Here is a 20,519-nt window from a genome sequence, read left to right on the forward strand (position 1 = left end):
GATTGTCTGTAGACCCTGCCACATACGTCTTGTGTCTGAGCCTTTGAATTGCGACTCCACTTTATCTCTGTACTGACGTTTTTCCTGTTTGATTGCCTTACGGAGGGAATAACTACACTGTTTGTATTCTCAGACTTCCATCATGTAGACAGGGATTACGGTTTATTCTCAGACGTCTATCATGTAGACAGGAATTACGGTTTATTCTCAGACTAACATCATGTAGACAGGGATTACGGTTTATTCTCAGACGTCTATCATGTAGACAGGGATTACGGTTTATTCTCAGACGTCCATCATGTAGACGGGGATTACGGTTTATTCTCAGACTAACATCATGTAGACAGGGATTACGGTTTATTCTCAGACGTCCATCATGTAGACAGGGATTACGGTTTATTCTCAGACTTCCATCATGTAGACAGGAATTACGGTTTATTCTCAGACTTCCATCATGTAGACAGGGATTACGGTTTATTCTCAGACGTCTATCATGTAGACAGGGATTACGGTTTATTCTCAGACGTCTATCATGTAGACAGGGATTACGGTTTATTCTCAGACTTCCATCATGTAGACAGGGATTACGGTTTATTCTCAGACGTCTATCATGTAGACAGGGATTACGGTTTATTCTCAGACGTCCATCATGTAGACAGGAATTACGGTTTATTCTCAGACTTCCATCATGTAGACAGGGATTACGGTTTATTCTCAGACGTCCATCATGTAAACAGGGATTACGGTTTATTCTCAGCAAACTGTCAACCAACAGTTGAGGCATAAATATTCAAACCTTTACATAATATTACTTAAGAAATCATATTTTATTTTACTTAACCCAATTTTTTTTATAGTATGAATGTATTCTATGGATTGTAGCTCTAAACATGACAGACAATAACCTATTCATCCTCGGATTGCTGTGTCTACAGGGCTGTTTGCTGCCTTGTGTTTACCAGGTTTACAGGGAGGGAGGTGGAACGGATGGAGGCTGTAACTAGAATTGGTGAAGATGTGTATTGCAGCCAACCCCAGACAGAAAGGTGCAGAAAGAGAGAGGCAAAGACACAGCGATACAGAGAGCGAGAGAGAGAGAGAGAGAGAGAGAGAGAGCGAGAGAGAGAGAGAGAGAGAGAGAGAGAGAGAGAGAGAGAGAGAGAGAGAGAGAGAGAGAGAGTTATATTGTTATATTGGTAAATATACAGAGGTTATATTGGTAAATAATTCATAAGGCCGGGGAATTCATTTTCTGACACGCTTTAGTGGTCCCCGTCACCATGGGGATATTTGAGAAGCTAAATGCCACTCGGCGCGACGGTGAATATAGTCCCCCGCCGCACAGCAGTGTATACGGTCCCCCCCCCAAGCGTAGCTCAGAGCGATCCGAGCCAAAACGGGGGGGAGAGACCAGGAAGGGACAGGGATGGACATGGGTGGGCAAACACCACAGAAATACAACAGAATGCTTCCTCACATCTCACAGAGAGCTGTGGAAACATACCGTAGGGAGCAGAGAAACTCTGGTTCAGCTGGGGATATGAAGGAGTCAGCACAGATTGACACAGAGCCAAGACTATAGGATATGCCTAGTGAGGAGTCAAAACAGATTGACACAGAGCCAAGACTATAGGATATGCCTAGTGAGGAGTCAAAACAGATTGACACAGAGCCAAGACTATCGGATATGCCTAGTGAGGAGTCAAAACAGATTGACACAGAGCCAAGACTATCGGATATGCCTAGTGAGGAGTCAAAACAGATTGACACAGAGCCAAGACTATAGGATATGCCTAGTGAGGAGTCAAAACAGATTGACACAGAGCCAAGACTATAGGATATGCCTAGTGAGGAGTCAAAACAGATTGACACAGAGCCAAGACTATAGGATATGCCTAGTGAGGAGTCAAAACAGATTGACACAGAGCCAAGACTATAGGATATGCCTAGTGAGGAGTCAAAACAGATTGACACAGAGCCAAGACTATAGGATATGCCTAGTGAGGAGTCAAAAACAGATTTATACAACTGCATTGTCAACAGACTGAATCCGGTTGCAATCCTTCACATGAGGCCATACAGGTTAAATACATCAATCAGTAACTGACTAGTGGCTACAGACTAGTTCTGGTCACCTATTAAAGTACATGTCTGGTTTTTGGATGAAACCGGTGTCGAAATATTTCCAATTTCATATCGTCCTCTCATCATAACTCCTTTCGGTTGATTATATTGAACGTGTCTGAAATGGCACCCTATTCCCTATCAAGTGCACTAATTCTTGACCAGGTCCCATAGGGAATAGGGTATATAAAGGGAAAAGGGTGCTATTGGCGACAGGGCCACTGTTACTCCTACCTCTTTATAAAAAGTCATCATAACCCCATTACAGAACACTACAGAGACCAACACTTGTGAATATAATGATTTATTTACTCTTAACGCGGATGCAAGAAATTTACATATTTTTCTCTCAAGGTATAAAATTTGTCTTAAATAAGATTTTTTTTTTTCTCCATTCATGTTCATGTAAATGAATGAATCATGTGTTACAAAAACCCTGAAAAGAATATTCAATCCCTAAAATAGTTAGCAATACCAATCCAGCAGATTGCAACCAAAGTTCCCAGAAATTCAAATAGTATTGCTCAATATTCACCTTTTTTATAAAAAAAAAAATGATGACACAAAATAAGCATTGTTCTGAAATTATATATAGATATTTACATCAAAAAAAATAGTTTAGTCCAAAAAAAAAGGCCTTGGTTTGAAGCTAGGTATCAAGGGATGTAATGACGTTGTGGATGGGTCCATTCGTCGAAAACACTTTAGAAGCAAATTGACTGATGACCGTCTCTGGAGGAGTCCCTAATAACACGCTAATCCCTATGTAATGTAAAACTACCTTTGACAAGGGGCCATAGCGGTCTGGTCAAAAGTAGTTCACTATCCAGGGATTAAGGTACAATTTGGGATGCACAGCCTTCTGTGTACGATGACTGTCTTCATCTCGTGGTGGAACCTGCCTGTGGAGACAGACAAATCAAAAGAAGAGCGAGCATTAGGACAAACATCATTTAATGAGAAAGTTAAGGCTAACGGGCAACGACCATGCGAGGTTAGATTAGGGTGAATCAACAACTGAATGTCCAACTGAAAACATAACAATGTCTCCAGGCTAACCCCCCCCCCCCCCCCCCACCCAGGGCCCAAACGGGGCCACTATATTTTTGACCAGGGCCCAAACGGGGCCACTATATATGGAATAGGGTGCTATTTGGGATGCAGTCCTACTCTAAGCTCTCAAAGGGAAGTCAGCCCCAAGAAGGATCTTTATATCTTTAGGGGACCAGAATGCTGTGACGGACACAGATGAAACCTCCTAGACTATCAGTCTAAATCAATAGGTATTTTCCTGGAAGATACCTCCCATCAACGTCAACATGAGGAGAGAGGTCAGTGTCAACGGAGAGTGGGGACTGTAGCTGGGGAGCGAGAGAGAGAGAGCTGGGGAGAGAGAGAGAGAGAGAGAGAGGGAGGGCGCTGGGGAGAGAGAGAGGGCGCTGGGGGGAGAGAGAGAGAGAGAGAGAGAGAGAGAGAGAGAGAGAGAGAGAGAGAGGAAGCTGGGGAGAGAGAGAGAGAGCTAGGAAGAGAGAGGGAGCTGGGGAGAGAGAGAGAGAGAGCTAGGGAGAGAGAGAGAGAGAGCTGGGGAGAGAGAGAGAGGGAGCTAGGGAGAGAGAGAGAGGGAGCTGGGGAGAGAGAGAGAGGGCGCTATGGAGAGAGAGAGAGAGAGGGAGCTGGGGAGAGAGAGAGAGAGAGAGAGAGAGAGAGAGAGAGAGAGAGGGAGCTGGGGAGAGAGAGAGAGAGCTAGGGAGAGAGAGGGAGCTGGGGAGAGAGAGAGAGAGAGGGAGCTGGGGAGAGAGAGAGAGAGAGAGGGAGCTGGGGAGAGAGAGAGAGAGAGGGAGCTGGGGAGAGAGAGAGAGAGAGGGAGCTGGGGAGAGAGAGAAAGAGAGATGCAAGTATAAATGTTTACTACTTGTTTATTTCCCTTGTTTATTGTCTATTCCACTTGCTTTGGTCATGTAAACACGTTTCTCATGTAAACACGTTTCTCATGTAAACACGTTTCTCATGTAAACATGTTTCTCATGCCAATAAAGCACTTTGAATTGATAGATTGAGAGAGAGATAGATACTGTAGAGAGCTAGAGAGAGTGAGAGTGAGACAGAGCAAGATATACACAGTACCAGCCAAAAGGTAGGACCTACTCATTCAAGGGTTTTTCTTTATTTTTATTATTTTCTACATTGTAGAATAATAGTGAAGACATCAACAATGAAATAACACATATGGAATCATGTAGGAACCAAAAAAGTATTAAACAAATCAAAATATATTTTAGATTTTAGATTCTTCGAAGTAGCCACCCTTTGCCTTGATGACAGCTTTGCACACTCTTGCCAATCTCTCAACCAGCTTCAACTGGAATGCTTTTCCAACAGTCTTGAAGGAGTTCCCACATATGCTGAGCACTTGTTGGCTGCTTTTCTTTCACTCTGCGGTCCAACTCATCCCAAACCATCTCAATTGGGTTGAGGTCGGGTGATTGTGGAGGCCAAGTCATCTGATACAGCACTCCATCACTCTCCTTCTTGGTGTGCCTTGAATTCTAAATAAATCACAGACAGTGTCACCAGAAAAGCACCACCACACCTCCTCCTCCATGCTTCACGGTGGGAACCACACATGCGGAGATCATCTGTTTACCTACTCTGCGTCTCACAAAGACACAGTGTTTGGAACCAAAAATCTCAAATTTGGACTCATCAGACCAAAGGACAGATTTCCACCGTTCTAATGTCCATTGCTCGTGTTTCTTGGCCCAAGCAAGTCTCTTGTTATTATTGGTGTCCTTCAGTAATGGTTTCTTTGTGGCAATTTGACCATGAAGGCCTGATTCACACAGTCTCCTCTGACCAGTTGATGTTGAGATGTGTCTGTTACTTGAACTGTGTGAAGCATTTATTTGGGCTGCAATTTCTGAGGCTGGTAACTCTAATGAACTTATCCTCTGCAGCAGAGGTAATTCTGGGTCTTTCTTTCCTGTGGCGGTCCTCATGAGAGCCAATTTCATCAAAGTGCTTGATGATTTTTTGCGACTGCACTTTAAGAAACTTTCAAAGTTCTTGAAATTTTCCGGATTGACTGACCTTTATGTCTTAAAATAATGATGGACTGTCGTTTCTCTTTGCTCATTTGAGCTGTTCTTGCCATAAAATGGACTTGGTCTTTTACCAAATAGGGATATCTTCTGTATACCAGCCCTACCTTGTTACAACACAACTGATTGGCTCAAATGCATTAAGAAGGAAAGAAATTCCACAAATTAACTTTCAACAAAGCACACCTGTTAATTGAATTGCATTCCAGGTGACTACCTCATGAAGCTGGTTGAGAGATTGCCAAGAGTGAGCAAAGCTGTCATCAAGGCAACGGGTGGCTACTTTGAAGAATCTCAAATAAAAAAAAAATGTTTTGATTTGTTAAACACTTTATTGGTTACTACATGATTCCATGTGTTATTTCATAGTTTTGATGTCTTAACTATTATTCTACAATGTAGAAAATAGGACAACTAAATAAAAAATGGTACTGTATATGAATGATTTATAAAGGCAGGCACATTTATCAGTTAGGCTATTGATTATAGACCTAATTAAGTTGGGGTTTCCTCTGTTTTCTTAGTTTCAGAACCGCGGACAGCGACCACTATCCAAAAAGGGAGAAAGCACAATTTGTTATAAAATAAATATTATTTATATTTGTGTTGCACCATTGTTCTTACACAGTATAACCACATAAAATTTCAGTAGCCAATGTCTTAGATTGACGAACTGTACCATCCCCACGGACTTCACAATGGATCAGTCCACTCAGACAGGCACCAATCAGACACCATGATTTTGATTACTTTTTTGTTTTTTTGCCACTGCTCAACTAAAGAAATGTCGTTCGACTAACAGTCAACCAACCAAACTATTATCGACCAGTCAACTAAATGGGGTCAGGTGAACTGCTACGAAGATCATTTTATTTTTATTTATTTTACATTCAATAAACTAGGCTAGTCAGTTAAGAACAAATTCTTATTTTCAATGACGGCCTACCAGGGAACAGTGGGTTAAACTGGCCTTGTTCAGGGGCAGAACGACAGATTTTTACCTTGTCAGCTCAGGGATTTGATCTTACTAGTTACTAGTCCAACACTCTAACCACTAGGCTACCTGCCGCCCCACAATAATTGTATCTATAATGTTTGCTACACTATATACCATTCTACCTACAGGTACAATATCATTTCATATACATAATATGAAATCCATTTTATTATCTACCTGTTTGGTGCATTATGTACAGATTGCTGGATATTAGTCAATTCAAATAATAAAGGTTGAAAATTATTTTATAGGTCTATATATTAATCCAATATTTCTCCAATAAAGATAACTAATCAACTGATCATCATTGATTAGCTTTTCATCATCAACGCAAACAACAAATCAGCTCTAGAAACACTAACATTTAAAACTTTATATTTTGTGTTATTAATATGTTGTATCAGAGCACTTACACATCTGACTTTGCAGCAATACCTGCACTTATGGTATCAAAGAGCTATTTAAAAAATAAAATATAAAAACTGCATACCAATAGCATATGAGCATTAGCATATTAGCGTTAGCATATTAGCGTTAGCATAAGCATATTTGCATATTGGCATTTGCATATTAGCATTAGCGTATTAGCATTAGCATATTAGCCGACGGGGCCAGTAAATGGCCCACAGTCAATATAACAGCATTAGTAATCATCTCCACCAGTAAAAGGCTTTCACTTAAACCAAAAGAGAAAAGTCTATAATTAGGACAAAACGGTCCTATATTTAAGTGTTTGCCTGCAGCGCAACCATTAATTATACATACTTAGAGGCAACATTGGGTGGGGGGGGGGGGGGGACAGTGATTACTCAAGGAATCAAATATTAACACGGTTCTCCTCTCCTTTACCACGAACACCGACAGCTGGAGAGAAACGTTGCATGTTAATGTTGACAGGAGTGCGGCTAGGCTAGCTACGGTACCATGCCTCAAGAGTGTTTCAACCTATGGATATGATTAACAACAGAAATATAAAACTCTCTACTTTGATTTATTCCCCCCTGAATACAGATCCGCTAAATGGCAGGATGGTGTTAATTGCTCTGTAATAATTAGTGATGCATTAGATTCCTTAATAATCGAATAACTAATGATATTCTCCCTTGTAACACCCCTAGAGGCCCACCTCACACACACACACACACACACACACACAGAACCCAATGTGTGTGTACAGTGTGTGTGTGTGTGTGTAGGCAGTTCTAAATCCTTCTCACCCGTATCAGGTTTCTAAATGACGTTGAACTCTTCTATTGCCCCGTGTCTAAACATGCTGTAATTAACAGAGAAGCTAAAAGAGAAGCACAGTACAGCCTATTTGGAAAGATATAACATTACTGATAACCATGAGAGAAATAATGACTTTCAACTCCCCCCTCATTTACTTCCTGTTTCCTTTCTTAGACTGCTGATGATGCAAAGACTGGTGGTGTTGGGACTCTGCAGTGAGAGGAGATTAAAGACTCTGCAGTGAGAGGAGATTAAAGACTGGTGGTGTTGGGACTCTGCAGTGAGAGGAGATTAAAGACTGGTGGTGTTGGGACTCTGCAGTGAGAGGAGATTAAAGACTGGTGGTGTTGGGACTCTGCAGTGAGAGGAGATTAAAGGTTGGTGGTGTTGGGACTCTGCAGTGAGAGGAGATTAAAGGTTGGTGGTGTTGGGACTCTGCAGTGAGAGGAGATTAAAGGTTGGTGGTGTTGATACTCTGCAGTGAGAGGAGATTAAAGACTGGTGGTGTTGGGACTCTGCAGTGAGAGGAGATTAAAGACTGGTGGTGTTGGGACTCTGCAGTGAGAGGAGATTAAAGACTGGTGGTGTTGGGACTCTGCAGTGAGAGGTGATTAAAGACTGGTGGTGTTGGGACTCTGCAGTGAGAGGAGATTAAAGACTGGTGGTGTTGGGACTCTGCAGTGAGAGGAGATTAAAGACTGGTGGTGTTGGGACTCTGCAGTGAGAGGAGATTAAAGACGGGTGGTGTTGGGACTCTGCAGTGAGAGGAGATTAAAGGTTGGTGGTGTTGGGACTCTGCAGTGAGAGGAGATTAAAGACTCTGCAGTGAGAGGAGATTAAAGACTGGTGGTGTTGGGACTCTGCAGTGAGAGGAGATTAAAGGTTGGTGGTGTTGGGACTCTGCAGTGAGAGGAGATTAAAGGTTGGTGGTGTTGGGACTCTGCAGTGAGAGGAGATTAAAGACTCTGCAGTGAGAGGAGATTAAAGACTGGTGGTGTTGGGACTCTGCAGTGAGAGGAGATTAAAGGTTGGTGGTGTTGGGACTCTGCAGTGAGAGGAGATTAAAGGTTGGTGGTGTTGGGACTCTGCAGTGAGAGGAGATTAAAGGTTGGTGGTGTTGAGACTCTGCAGTGAGAGGAGATTAAAGACTGCAGTGAGAGGAGATTAAAGACTGGTGGTGTTGGGACTCTGCAGTGAGATGAGATTAAAGACTGGTGGTGTTGGGACTCTGCAGTGAGAGGAGATTAAAGACTGGTGGTGTTGGGACTCTGCAGTGAGAGGAGATTAAAGACTGGTGGTGTTGGGACTCTGCAGTGAGAGGTGATTAAAGACTGGTGGTGTTGGGACTCTGCAGTGAGAGGAGATTAAAGACTGGTGGTGTTGGGACTCTGCAGTGAGAGGAGATTAAAGACTGGTGGTGTTGGGACTGTGCAGTGAGAGGAGATTAAAGACGGGTGGTGTTGGGACTCTGCAGTGAGAGGAGATTAAAGACTCTGCAGTGAGAGGAGATTAAAGGTTGGTGGTGTTGGGACTCTGCAGTGAGAGGAGATTAAAGGTTGGTGGTGTTGGGACTCTGCAGTGAGAGGAGATTAAAGACTCTGCAGTGAGAGGAGATTAAAGACTGGTGGTGTTGGGACTCTGCAGTGAGAGGAGATTAAAGACTGGTGGTGTTGGGACTCTGCAGTGAGAGGAGATTAAAGACTGGTGGTGTTGGGACTCTGCAGTGAGAGGAGATTAAAGACTCTGCAGTGAGAGGAGATTAAAGGTTGGAGGTGTTGGGACTCTGCAGTGAGAGGAGATTAAAGGTTGGTGGTGTTGGGACTCTGCAGTGAGAGGAGATTAAAGGTTGGTGGTGTTGGGACTCTGCAGTGAGAGGAGATTAAAGGTTGGTGGTGTTGGGACTCTGCAGTGAGAGGAGATTAAAGACTGCAGTGAGAGGAGATTAAAGACTGGTGGTGTTGGGACTCTGCAGTGAGAGGAGATTAAAGACTGCAGTGAGAGGAGATTAAAGACTGGTGGTGTTGGGACTCTGCAGTGAGATGAGATTAAAGACTGGTGGTGTTGGGACTCTGCAGTGAGAGGAGATTAAAGACTGGTGGTGTTGGGACTCTGCAGTGAGAGGAGATTAAAGACTGGTGGTGTTGGGACTCTGCAGTGAGAGGAGATTAAAGACTCTGCAGTGAGAGGAGATTAAAGGTTGGTGGTGTTGGGACTCTGCAGTGAGAGGAGATTAAAGGTTGGTGGTGTTGGGACTCTGCAGTGAGAGGAGATTAAAGGTTGGTGGTGTTGGGACTCTGCAGTGAGAGGAGATTAAATACTCTGCAGTGAGAGGAGATTAAAGACTGGTGGTGTTGGGACTCTGCAGTGAGAGGAGATTAAAGACTGGTGGTGTTGGGACTCTGCAGTGAGAGGAGATTAAAGACTGGTGGTGTTGGGACTCTGCAGTGAGAGGAGATTAAAGACTCTGCAGTGAGAGGAGATTAAAGACTCTCCAGTGAGAGGAGATTAAAGGTTGTGTGCATCAAAACTCCGTGCCTGGTTGGCTTAGGTAGGTGGTTGGTTGAGAGAGAAAGAGATGAGGGGAGAGAGAGAGAGAGAGAGGAGAGATGAGAGGAGAGAGAGATGGGGAGAGAGAGAGATGATGAGAGACGAGATGAGGAGAGAGAGATAGAGATGAGGAGAGAGAGAGATGAGGAGAGAGAGAGAGATGAGGAGAGAGAGAGCGAGGGAGAGAGAGAGAGATGAGGAGAGAGATAGAGATGAGGAGAGAGATAGGGAGAGAGAGAGAGATAGGGAGAGAGAGAGAGATAGGGAGAGAGAGATGAGAGGGAGAGAGACAGAGAGACAGAGATGAGGAGAGAGAGATGAGGAGAGAGAGAGAGCGAGATGAGGAGAGAGAGAGAGAGAGAGAGATGAGATGAGAGATGAGGAGAGAGATGAGAGATGGGAGAGAGAGAGATGAGGAGAGAGAGGGAGAGAGAGAGAGATGAGGAGAGAGAGAGTCAGGAAAAGAGAGAGAGAGGGAAAGAGAGAGAGAGAGAGAGAGAGAGACAAGGAGAGAGACAAAGCGAGAGAGGACTGTCATAAATAACAGCTTCAACTCTGTACAGCAGGCTAATTGGTGCGAAGGCTTTGTCTACCGTACACTGTATAGTCAGATCCATCCCCTATTTAACAGGGATTGGAGGGTATTGTGGAAGACAGGCTGCTGGCAGGCCTGCAGGATTTCTGTCCAAAATGGCATCCTATTCCCTACATGTACTACTTTTGACCTAGGCTTGTACGAGTACCATATGGGCCCTGGTCATATTTGGTGCACTATGTCGGGAATAGGGTGCCGTTTGGGATGCAGGAGCTGCGGAGAGAAGGCACTAGAGGTGTGGTGGGGGTGAAATGTGGCGAGGGGAGATATGGCGAGCAGCTCCGAACCCCAGTCTGCAGGTTAAGACCCTCACTCATCACTCAGCCAACCCCGCCGCAGCCTCGTCTCTCAGGCTTGTTGTCCTAAATGGCAGCTCGTTCCCTATATCGTGCACTACTTTTAACCAGAGTCCTATGGGCCCCTGGTTAAAAGTAGGGCACTACATATGGAGTCATTTGGGACTCAGCTTCAGTGTGAGCTGAGCTCAACGGCAGGCAAGCGGGAGGGTTAGGAGACGGACAGGAAATCATCAACGCTGACTGCTGCCTCATCCTGCTTCCATCCACTTCCTAGATTAGCTTGACACAGGATTAAAATACAAGGTGGGAGATTAGCTAGCTAGTGAAGTACGGACTGAATAATAACAAGGATGTTCTCATTACATTCTGGCATTTCGAGTTGCAAAACACCTATTTATCAGGCTGGCACGCACGCACGCACGCACGCACGCACGCACGCTCCTCTACAGGTAGTATAGTCAGTCACGTTCCTTATCACCATAGTCTAGAAATTCCTTTCCATGCATCTAACTCAGTCTCCTTGAATTGATCACTTCTCTCCATCAGAGGAGGCTGGTGGGATGAGCTATAGGAGGACGGGCTCATTCTAATGGCTGGATTGCAACCAATGAAACGGAGTTAAAACAGCTCCTCCCACCAGCCTCCTCTGCTCTCTATGCAGGCAGTTCCATTAGCTAAATCTACATAAATCTACATAAATGAACAGTATTTTCCTGAGAGAAAAGACTTGTGGGAAATGCTTCTTTATCGTTTGGTTTAAAGGATACCATCAGCGTGACGTATTGGACACACATTTATCTTGCAGACTGGTTCGGCGACCACTAGCTTGAATTAATGCAAATACTATTCATTTTGGTGGTTTGGATTTAAATTGTGCTTTGTGTTTTGCATTGTTCTCTGCATTTTTATCTCCAGATGAAGAGTCAAGACATATAGCAGCCTGTTCATCACACCCACACATAAATCAATCAATGTATTGATAAGCTACCAAGGGAGTTTAAAAAATATATATATATATCCTTAACTTTTCAGCAAACTCTTGGTTGTACACAAACACACTAAACCACTAAAGAAGTGAGTAATGGCAGAACCTAGTGTTATGTTCCTATTGAAACCAAACAGCAAAATGGATCATTTTCAAGTGGATGTCTCAATCAGTCAGAGAGACACAGCCAAGCATCAGCATTCAGCAGGAACCTCAGAGTTTTTAATAGACCTTCTAATATGCTTTTTCAAAATGGAGACGTGCTCAGCCATGAACGATATTCTGGAGTTAAACTGGAAATGGGCCCCTTTGGACTGGAGTTAGCTTCATCAAAATGGGAAGGAAGAAGGGAGGAGGGGATTGAGCACTGCTGCGGGGAAAGGTAATATGAACTATTCATTCAGTTTAAACATTCATTACAGGTAGATAAAAAGGATGAAGAGAGAGGGGGGTGGCCGCGTCCCAAATCCACCCTACTTTTTCAATAGGGTCCACAGGGAATAGAGTGATGCAGTTCTCTGGTCAACAGCAGTGCACTATATAGGGACATCTTTTCAGCGTCAGGAGCAGAGAGTAGAAGCTCTGGGAGAGAGCATGTGGCTGTTAGAGGAAGACCACTTCACTTCCTGTCATGGTAGCAGGACTTAAAACGGTTGAGGAATGAAGACCTGAATATTTAATGGAGGCCAGGGCCTTGCCCGTCCATCTCCATGGATGCAGCCACTGCTACAGACCATAATATGACCAACAATACCAGCTTTAAAGAAAAAGACACGGAGGGGGGAGAGGGCGGGACCAGGAGAAGACCTCTTCATTGTTAAAAGTCTATGTCTTTAAGGGGGAGGGGTGTTCATTGAGCTATTTGAGTTAGAATTTTAGGAGCCCTTTAGGAAGAAACAGAGACAGAGAGAGAGAGAGAGAGAGAGAGAGAGAGAGAGAGAGAGAGAGAGAGAGAGACAAAGAGAGAGAGAGAGAGAGAGACAAAGAGAGAGAGAGAGAGAGAGAGACAGAGAGAGAGAGAGAGAGAGAGAGAGAGAGAGAGAGAGAGAGAGACAGAGAAGAGAGACACAGAGAGCTGTGGGTTGGCAGCGCACTACATTGCTGCCTGCCATAAATTGAGGGACAGTGTCTGACAGACCAATAAACCTGCACATGTCCTCAACTGTATGATTATTGTTGAATGTATGGTTATATTGACCGTTGGTTATTGTTGTTACTGTTGTCCCGTTGACAATTTTTGATTCTCATTTTTATTTATTTTTATATTGTAAATATCCAAAGTAAGCTTTGGCAATATGTACATTGTTACGTCATGCCAATAAAGCGAATTGAATTGAATTGAGAGAGAGAGAGAGAGAGAGAGAGAGAGACAGAGAGAGACAAAGAGAGAGAGACAGAGAAGAGAGACACAGAGAAGAGAGACACAGAGAAGAGAGAGAGAGACAAAGAGAGAGAGACAAAGAGTGAGCAGCATCATCCATGACAACTAATGAGAGCAGCTGTCTTAAGGACAGGACATAAAGCATTTATATATATATATATATTTATTTATACATTTATATACATTTATATATATATATATATACACACATATACACACACAGTTTAGCACACTGCACTCCAGGCTTGGGTTGCCCTCACCCCTGGTGTCCCATCCATCTATCTCCCCAGCCCCCCTCACCCTACAGCTTTATCCCCTCACCCCTGGTGTCCCATCACCCCTGGTGTCCCATCCATCTACCTCCCCAGTCCCCCTCACCCCACAGCTTTATCCCCTCACCCCTGGTGTCCCATCACCCCTGGTGTCCCATCCATCTATCTCCCCAGCCCCCCTCACCCCACAGCTTTATCCCCTCACCCCTGGTGTCCCATCACCCCTGGTGTCCCATCCATCTACCTCCCCAGTCCCCCTCACCCCACAGCTTTATCCCCTCACCCCTGGTGTCCCATCACCCCTGGTGTCCCATCCATCTACCTCCCCAGTCCCCCTCACCCCACAGCTTTATCCCCTCACCCTTGGTGTCCCATCACCCCTGGTGTCCCATCCATCTACCTCCCCAGTCCCCCTCACCCCACAGCTTTATCCCATCACCCCTGGTGTTCCCATCACCCCTCTCCACAACCCTCTCCTCCTCACCATGTTTGGTCTATGCAGCTTTATCCTCTGAGTCTCTGCTGGATTCGACGGCCCGCGCCAACCCATCTGCCATCAATGCATCCTCCAGACACCTGCGGGCCTGGATCACCTTCAGCTCCTGTTCCCTGTGGACACACAGAGAGGACTGGATTAGGGATGAACAGAGAGAGAGAGGACTGGGTTAGGGATGAACACACAGAGAGAGGACTGGGTTAGGGATGAACACACAGAGAGAGGACTGGGTTAGGGATGAACACACAGAGAGAGGACTGGGTTAGGGATGAACACAGAGGACTGGGTTAGGGATGAACACAGAGAGAGGACTGGGTTAGGGATGAACACACAGAGAGAGGACTGGGTTAGGGATGAACACAGAGAGAGGACTGGGTTAGGGATGAACACAGAGAGAGGACTGGGTTAGGAATGAACACACAGAGAGAGGACTGGGTTAGGGATGAACACAGAGAGAGGACTGGGTTAGGGATGAACACAGAGAGGACTGGGTTAGGGATGAACACAGAGGACTGGGTTAGGGATGAACACACAGAGAGAGGACTGGGTTAGGGATGAACACAGAGAGGACTGGGTTAGGGATGAACACAGAGGACTGGGTTAGGGATGAACACACAGAGAGGACTGGGTTAGGGATGAACACACAGAGAGGACTGGGTTAGGGATGAACACACAGAGGGGACTGGGTTAGGGATGAACACACAGAGAGAGGACTGGGTTAGGGATGAACACACAGAGAGAGGACTGGGTTAGGGATGAACACACAGAGAGAGGACTGGGTTAGGGATGAACACAGAGGACTGGGTTAGGGATGAACACAGAGAGAGGACTGGGTTAGGGATGAACACAGAGAGGACTGGGTTAGGGATGAACACACAGAGAGAGGACTGGGTTAGGGATGAACACAGAGAGAGAAGACTGGGTTAGGGCTGAACACAGAGAGGACTGGGTTAGGGATGAACACACAGAGAGAGGACTGGGTTAGGGATGAACACAGAGAGAGAGGACTGGGTTAGGGATGAACACACAGAGAGGACTGGGTTAGGGATGAACACAGAGAGAGGACTGGTTAGGGATGAACACACAGAGAGAGGACTGGGTTAGGGATGAACACACAGAGAGAGGACTGGGTTAGGGATGAACACACAGAGAGAGGACTGGGTTAGGGATGAACACACAGAGAGGACTGGGTTAGGGATGAACACACAGAGAGAGGACTGGGTTAGGGATGAACAGAGAGAGAGAGGACTGGGTTAGGGATGAACACACAGAGAGAGGACTGGGTTAGGGATGAACACACAGAGAGAGGACTGGGTTAGGGATGAACACACAGAGAGAGGACTGGGTTAGGGATGAACACACAGAGAGGACTGGGTTAGGGATGAACACACAGAGAGAGGACTGGGTTAGGGATGAACACACAGAGAGAGGACTGGGTTAGGGATGAACACAGAGAGAGGACTGGGTTAGGGATGAACACAGAGAGAGGACTGGGTTAGGGATGAACACAGAGAGAGGACTGGGTTAGGGATGAACACACAGAGAGAGGACTGGGTTAGGGATGAACACACAGAGAGAGGACTGGGTTAGGGATGAACACACAAGAGAGAGGACTGGGTTAGGGATGAACACACAGAGAGAGGACTGGGTTAGGGATGAACACACAGAGAGAGGACTGGGTTAGGGATGAACACACAGAGAGGACTGGGTTAGGGATGAACACACAGAGAGAGGACTGGGTTAGGGATGAACACACAGAGAGAGGACTGGGTTAGGGATGAACACACAGAGAGAGGACTGGGTTAGGGATGAACACACAGAGAGGACTGGGTTAGGGATGAACACACAGAGAGAGGACTGGGTTAGGGATGAACAGAGAGAGAGAGGACTGGGTTAGGGATGAACACACAGAGAGAGGACTGGGTTAGGGATGAACACACAGAGAGAGGACTGGGTTAGGGATGAACACACAGAGAGAGGACTGGGTTAGGGATGAACACAGAGGACTGGGTTAGGGATGAACACAGAGAGAGGACTGGGTTAGGGATGAACACAGAGAGGACTGGGTTAGGGATGAACACAGAGAGAGGACTGGGTTAGGGATGAACACAGAGGACTGGGTTAGGGATGAACACAGAGAGGACTGGGTTAGGGATGAACACACAGAGAGAGGACTGGGTTAGGGATGAACACAGAGAGAGGACTGGGTTAGGGATGAACACACAGAGAGAGGACTGGGTTAGGGATGAACACACAGAGAGAGGACTGGGTTAGGGATGAACACACAGAGAGAGGACTGGGTTAGGGATGAACACACAGAGAGGACTGGGTTAGGGATGAACACACAGAGAGAGGACTGGGTTAGGGATGAACACACAGAGAGAGGACTGGGTTAGGGATGAACACACAGAGAGAGGACTGGGTTAGGGATGAACACACAGAGAGGACTGGGTTAGGGATGAACACACAGAGAGAGGACTGGGTTAGGGATGAACACACAGAGAGAGGACTGGGTTAGGGATGAACACACAGAGAGAGGACTGGGTTAGGGATGAACACAGAGAGAGGACTGGGTTAGGGATGAACACAGAGAGGACTGGGTTAGGGATGAACACAGAGAGAGGACTGGGTTAGGGATGAACACAGAGGACTGGGTTAGGGATGAACACAGAGAGGACTGGGTTAGGGATGAACACAGAGAGGACTGGGTTAGGGATGAACACAGAGAGAGGACTGGGTTAGGGATGAACACAGAGAGAGGACTGGGTTAGGGATGAACACACAGAGAGAGGACTGGGTTAGGGATGAACACACAGAGAGAGGACTGGGTTAGGGATGAACACACAGAGAGGACTGGGTTAGGGATGAACACACAGAGAGAGGACTGGGTTAGGGATGAACACACAGAGAGAGGACTGGGTTAGGGATGAACACACAGAGAGAGGACTGGGTTAGGGATGAACACACAGAGAGGACTGGGTTAGGGATGAACACACAGAGAGAGGACTGGGTTAGGGATGAACACACAGAGAGAGGACTGGGTTAGGGATGAACACAGAGAGGACTGGGTTAGGGATGAACACAGAGGACTGGGTTAGGGATGAACACACAGAGAGAGGACTGGGTTAGGGATGAACACACAGAGAGAGGACTGGGTTAGGGATGAACACAGAGAGGACTGGGTTAGGGATGAACACAGAGAAGACTGGGTTAGGGATGAACACAGAGAGAGGACTGGGTTAGGGATGAACACACAGAGAGGACTGGGTTAGGGATGAACACACAGAGAGAGGACTGGGTTAGGGATGAACACACAGAGAGGACTGGGTTAGGGATGAACACACAGAGAGGACTGGGTTAGGGATGAACACAGAGAGAGAGGACTGGGTTAGGGATGAACACACAGAGAGGACTGGGTTAGGGATAAACACACAGAGAGGACTGGGTTAGGGATGAACACACAGAGAGGACTGGGTTAGGGATGAACACAGAGGACTGGGTTAGGGATGAACACAGAGGACTGGGTTAGGGATGAACACACAGAGAGAGGACTGGGTTAGGGATGAACACACAGAGAGAGGACTGGGTTAGGGATGAACACAGAGAGAGGACTGGGTTAGGGATGAACACACAGAGAGAGGACTGGGTTAGGGATGAACACACAGAGAGGACTGGGTTAGGGATGAACACAGAGAGAGAGGACTGGGTTAGGGATGAACACACAGAGAGAGGACTGGGTTAGGGATGAACACACACAGAGAGGACTGGGTTAGGGATGAACACAGAGAGAGAGGACTGGGTTAGGGATGAACACACAGAGAGAGGACTGGGTTAGGGATGAACACAGAGAGAGAAGACTGGGTTAGGGCTGAACACACAGAGAGAGGACTGGGTTAGGGATGAACACAGAGAGGACTGGGTTAGGGATGAACACACAGAGAGAGGACTGGGTTAGGGATGAACACAGAGAGAGAGGACTGGGTTAGGGATGAACACAGAGAGAGAAGACTGGGTTAGGGCTGAACACACAGAGAGAGGACTGGGTTAGGGATGAACACAGAGAGAGAGGACTGGGTTAGGGATGAACACAGAGAGAGAGGACTGGGTTAGGGATGAACACACAGAGAGAGGACTGGGTTAGGGCTGAACACACAGAGAGAGGACTGGGTTAGGGATGAACACACAGAGAGGACTGGGTTAGGGATGAACACACAGAGAGAGGACTGGGTTAGGGATGAACACACAGAGAGGACTGGGTTAGGGATGAACACACAGAGAGAGGACTGGGTTAGGGATGAACACACAGAGAGGACTGGGTTAGGGATGAACACAGAGAGGACTGGGTTAGGGATGAACACAGAGAGAGGACTGGGTTAGGGATGAACACAGAGAGGACTGGGTTAAGGATGAACACAGAGAGGACTGGGTGAGTGTGTGTGGACTGGGTTAGCTGAGTGTGTGTGTGTGTGTGTGTGTGTGTGTGTGTGTGTGTGTGTGTGTGTGTGTGTGTGTGTGTGTGTGTGTGTGTGTGTGTGTGTGTGTGGAGAACAATAGAGTAGTCAGGGTGTCTGGGACAAACAGCTTTATTACAGGACAGCACCTGCCTCACTCCTTAATTAGAGAAGGAAAGGACTAAACACACACACACACACACACACACACACACACACACACAAACACACACACACACACAGAGAGAGAAAGGAAATGCAGCAGCCTGTCTGATTGGTGTTACAGTGTATTTGAGGTAGATATGTACATGAAGGCAGGGTAAAGTGACTAGACATCAGGATAGATAATAATAAGGTATTTGAGGTAGATGTGTACATGAAGGCAGGGTAAAGTGACTAGGCATCAGGATAGATAATAATAAGGTATTTGAGGTAGATATGTACATGAAGGCAGGGTAAAGTGACTAGCTATCAGGATAGATAATAATAAGGTATTTGAGGTAGATATGTACATGAAGGCAGGGTAAAGTGACTAGGCATCAGGATAGATAATAATAAGGTATTTGAGGTAGATATGTACATGAAGGCAGGGTAAAGTGACTAGACATCAGGATAGATAATAATAAGGTATTTGAGGTAGATATGTAGCGAGGAGCAGAGGTGGAGCGGAGCTGGAGCACAATTTTGACTGGAGCGTGGAGTGAGATTCCCAAAGGCTGGAGGTAGGTCTTCTCGCCTGCTCCAATTTCTCTCCAGTAGCGCTCACTTCAGGAGCTCAGGGCATGCCGGCCCAGCATGCATTTAGAGTCTACTTGTGTGCTGCTAATAGCTCCTTGCTTTAGCTACTGTCATCTAGTATGCTAAATATTTTCATAAAGAAACTGATAAAACACACAGGTGCAAAATCAAGGTGAGTTACAAAGATAAGGACCAAGAGCAAGAGAGGGAATGGAATCTGAATCATTGTGGATCATTGTGGAATCATTGTGGAATCTGAATCATTGTGGATCATTGTGGAATCATTGTGGAATCTGAATCATTGTGGATCATTGTGGAATCATTGTGGAATCTGAATCATTGTGGAATCATTGTGGAATCATTGTGGAATCTGAATCATTGTGGATCATTGTGGAATCATTGTTGAATCATTGTGGAATCTGAAAAGACACGTATTCCAAAAGCATGCTATGTGCACATGCTAAAGAAAGGAATGAGGTAGGTAGATAACTAAGTGTGTCATTGTAGCAAAGTATTTATAAACAAAAAAAATCTGATCTCTTAAATGTTTTGTTCATTTATTTTTTTTTTTTATTATCAATTAGCCATAATTGATTTTGGACCAATAGGCCTGTCATATTCCTACGTTCAAGGAACTTTCCATTTTGATTGGATTATTTTGCCTAAAAACCTTTAGGCATACCTAAAGAAAAAAAAAACTCTGCATCTCTGCCCAGCCTGGCAAGAGTGGCCAAAAGGGTGTTTAGCATCCCAAGTGGCTCTACAAGTGTGAAGAGGATATTCTCTGTTGCTGGCCGGGTCTCCAGACAACATCACATGTGCCTGAGGTCACAGACTGGCCAATCTTGTGTTTCTAAATTATTATTTTTTTTTTTATCAATTCAATTTTGTTTAATTTGTATTTAATTCTAAGTAAGTACTAGCCTATATATGTGCAATTTATATACTATAATGATTTAATAAAACAAAATGTTGTTTAAACGCTGAGCACTTTATGTCCCTACCAACTTATTGTGTCACACTCGCAAATGCTTCACAATGTACAGTGCATTCGGAAAGTATTCAGACCCCTTGACATTTTCCAAATTTTGCTACGTTACAACCTTATTATAATTTACACTTTTTTTTTTAAATGTACCATTTTTAATTAATACAGACAGAACAGGTAGAGGGCAGAACGCACACAGATCCCCCACCAAATCAAACCCAAGCCTCCCATGCTTTAACAGAGCCCCAACCCAAAACCAGACTTAAAGCAGGCATGATTTACAATGAAAAATATAATCAAATAATAAAAAAATGTAAA

The 20,519-nt window shown here is 45.4% G+C and overlaps 1 protein-coding gene across 1 annotated transcript in view; it reads right to left on the bottom strand.

The window, feature by feature from the left end:
• Positions 1-2,412: 2,412 nt before the first annotated feature.
• LOC115149550 (methyl-CpG-binding domain protein 2) overlaps positions 2,413-20,519 on the bottom strand; it is a 100,840-nt gene continuing 82,733 nt past the window's right edge. Inside the window, exons 6-7 of the mRNA XM_029692502.1 lie at positions 14,013-14,137; positions 2,413-3,026 (exon numbers count right to left, since the gene is read on the bottom strand). Of these exons, the coding sequence (XP_029548362.1) occupies positions 14,023-14,137 (115 nt within the window). The 3' untranslated portion in view covers positions 2,413-3,026; positions 14,013-14,022. The remainder of the gene's footprint in view (positions 3,027-14,012; positions 14,138-20,519) is intronic.

The sequence above is a fragment of the Salmo trutta genome, chromosome 15 (assembly GCF_901001165.1).
Source record: "Salmo trutta chromosome 15, fSalTru1.1, whole genome shotgun sequence".
Lineage (NCBI taxonomy): Eukaryota > Metazoa > Chordata > Actinopteri > Salmoniformes > Salmonidae > Salmo > Salmo trutta.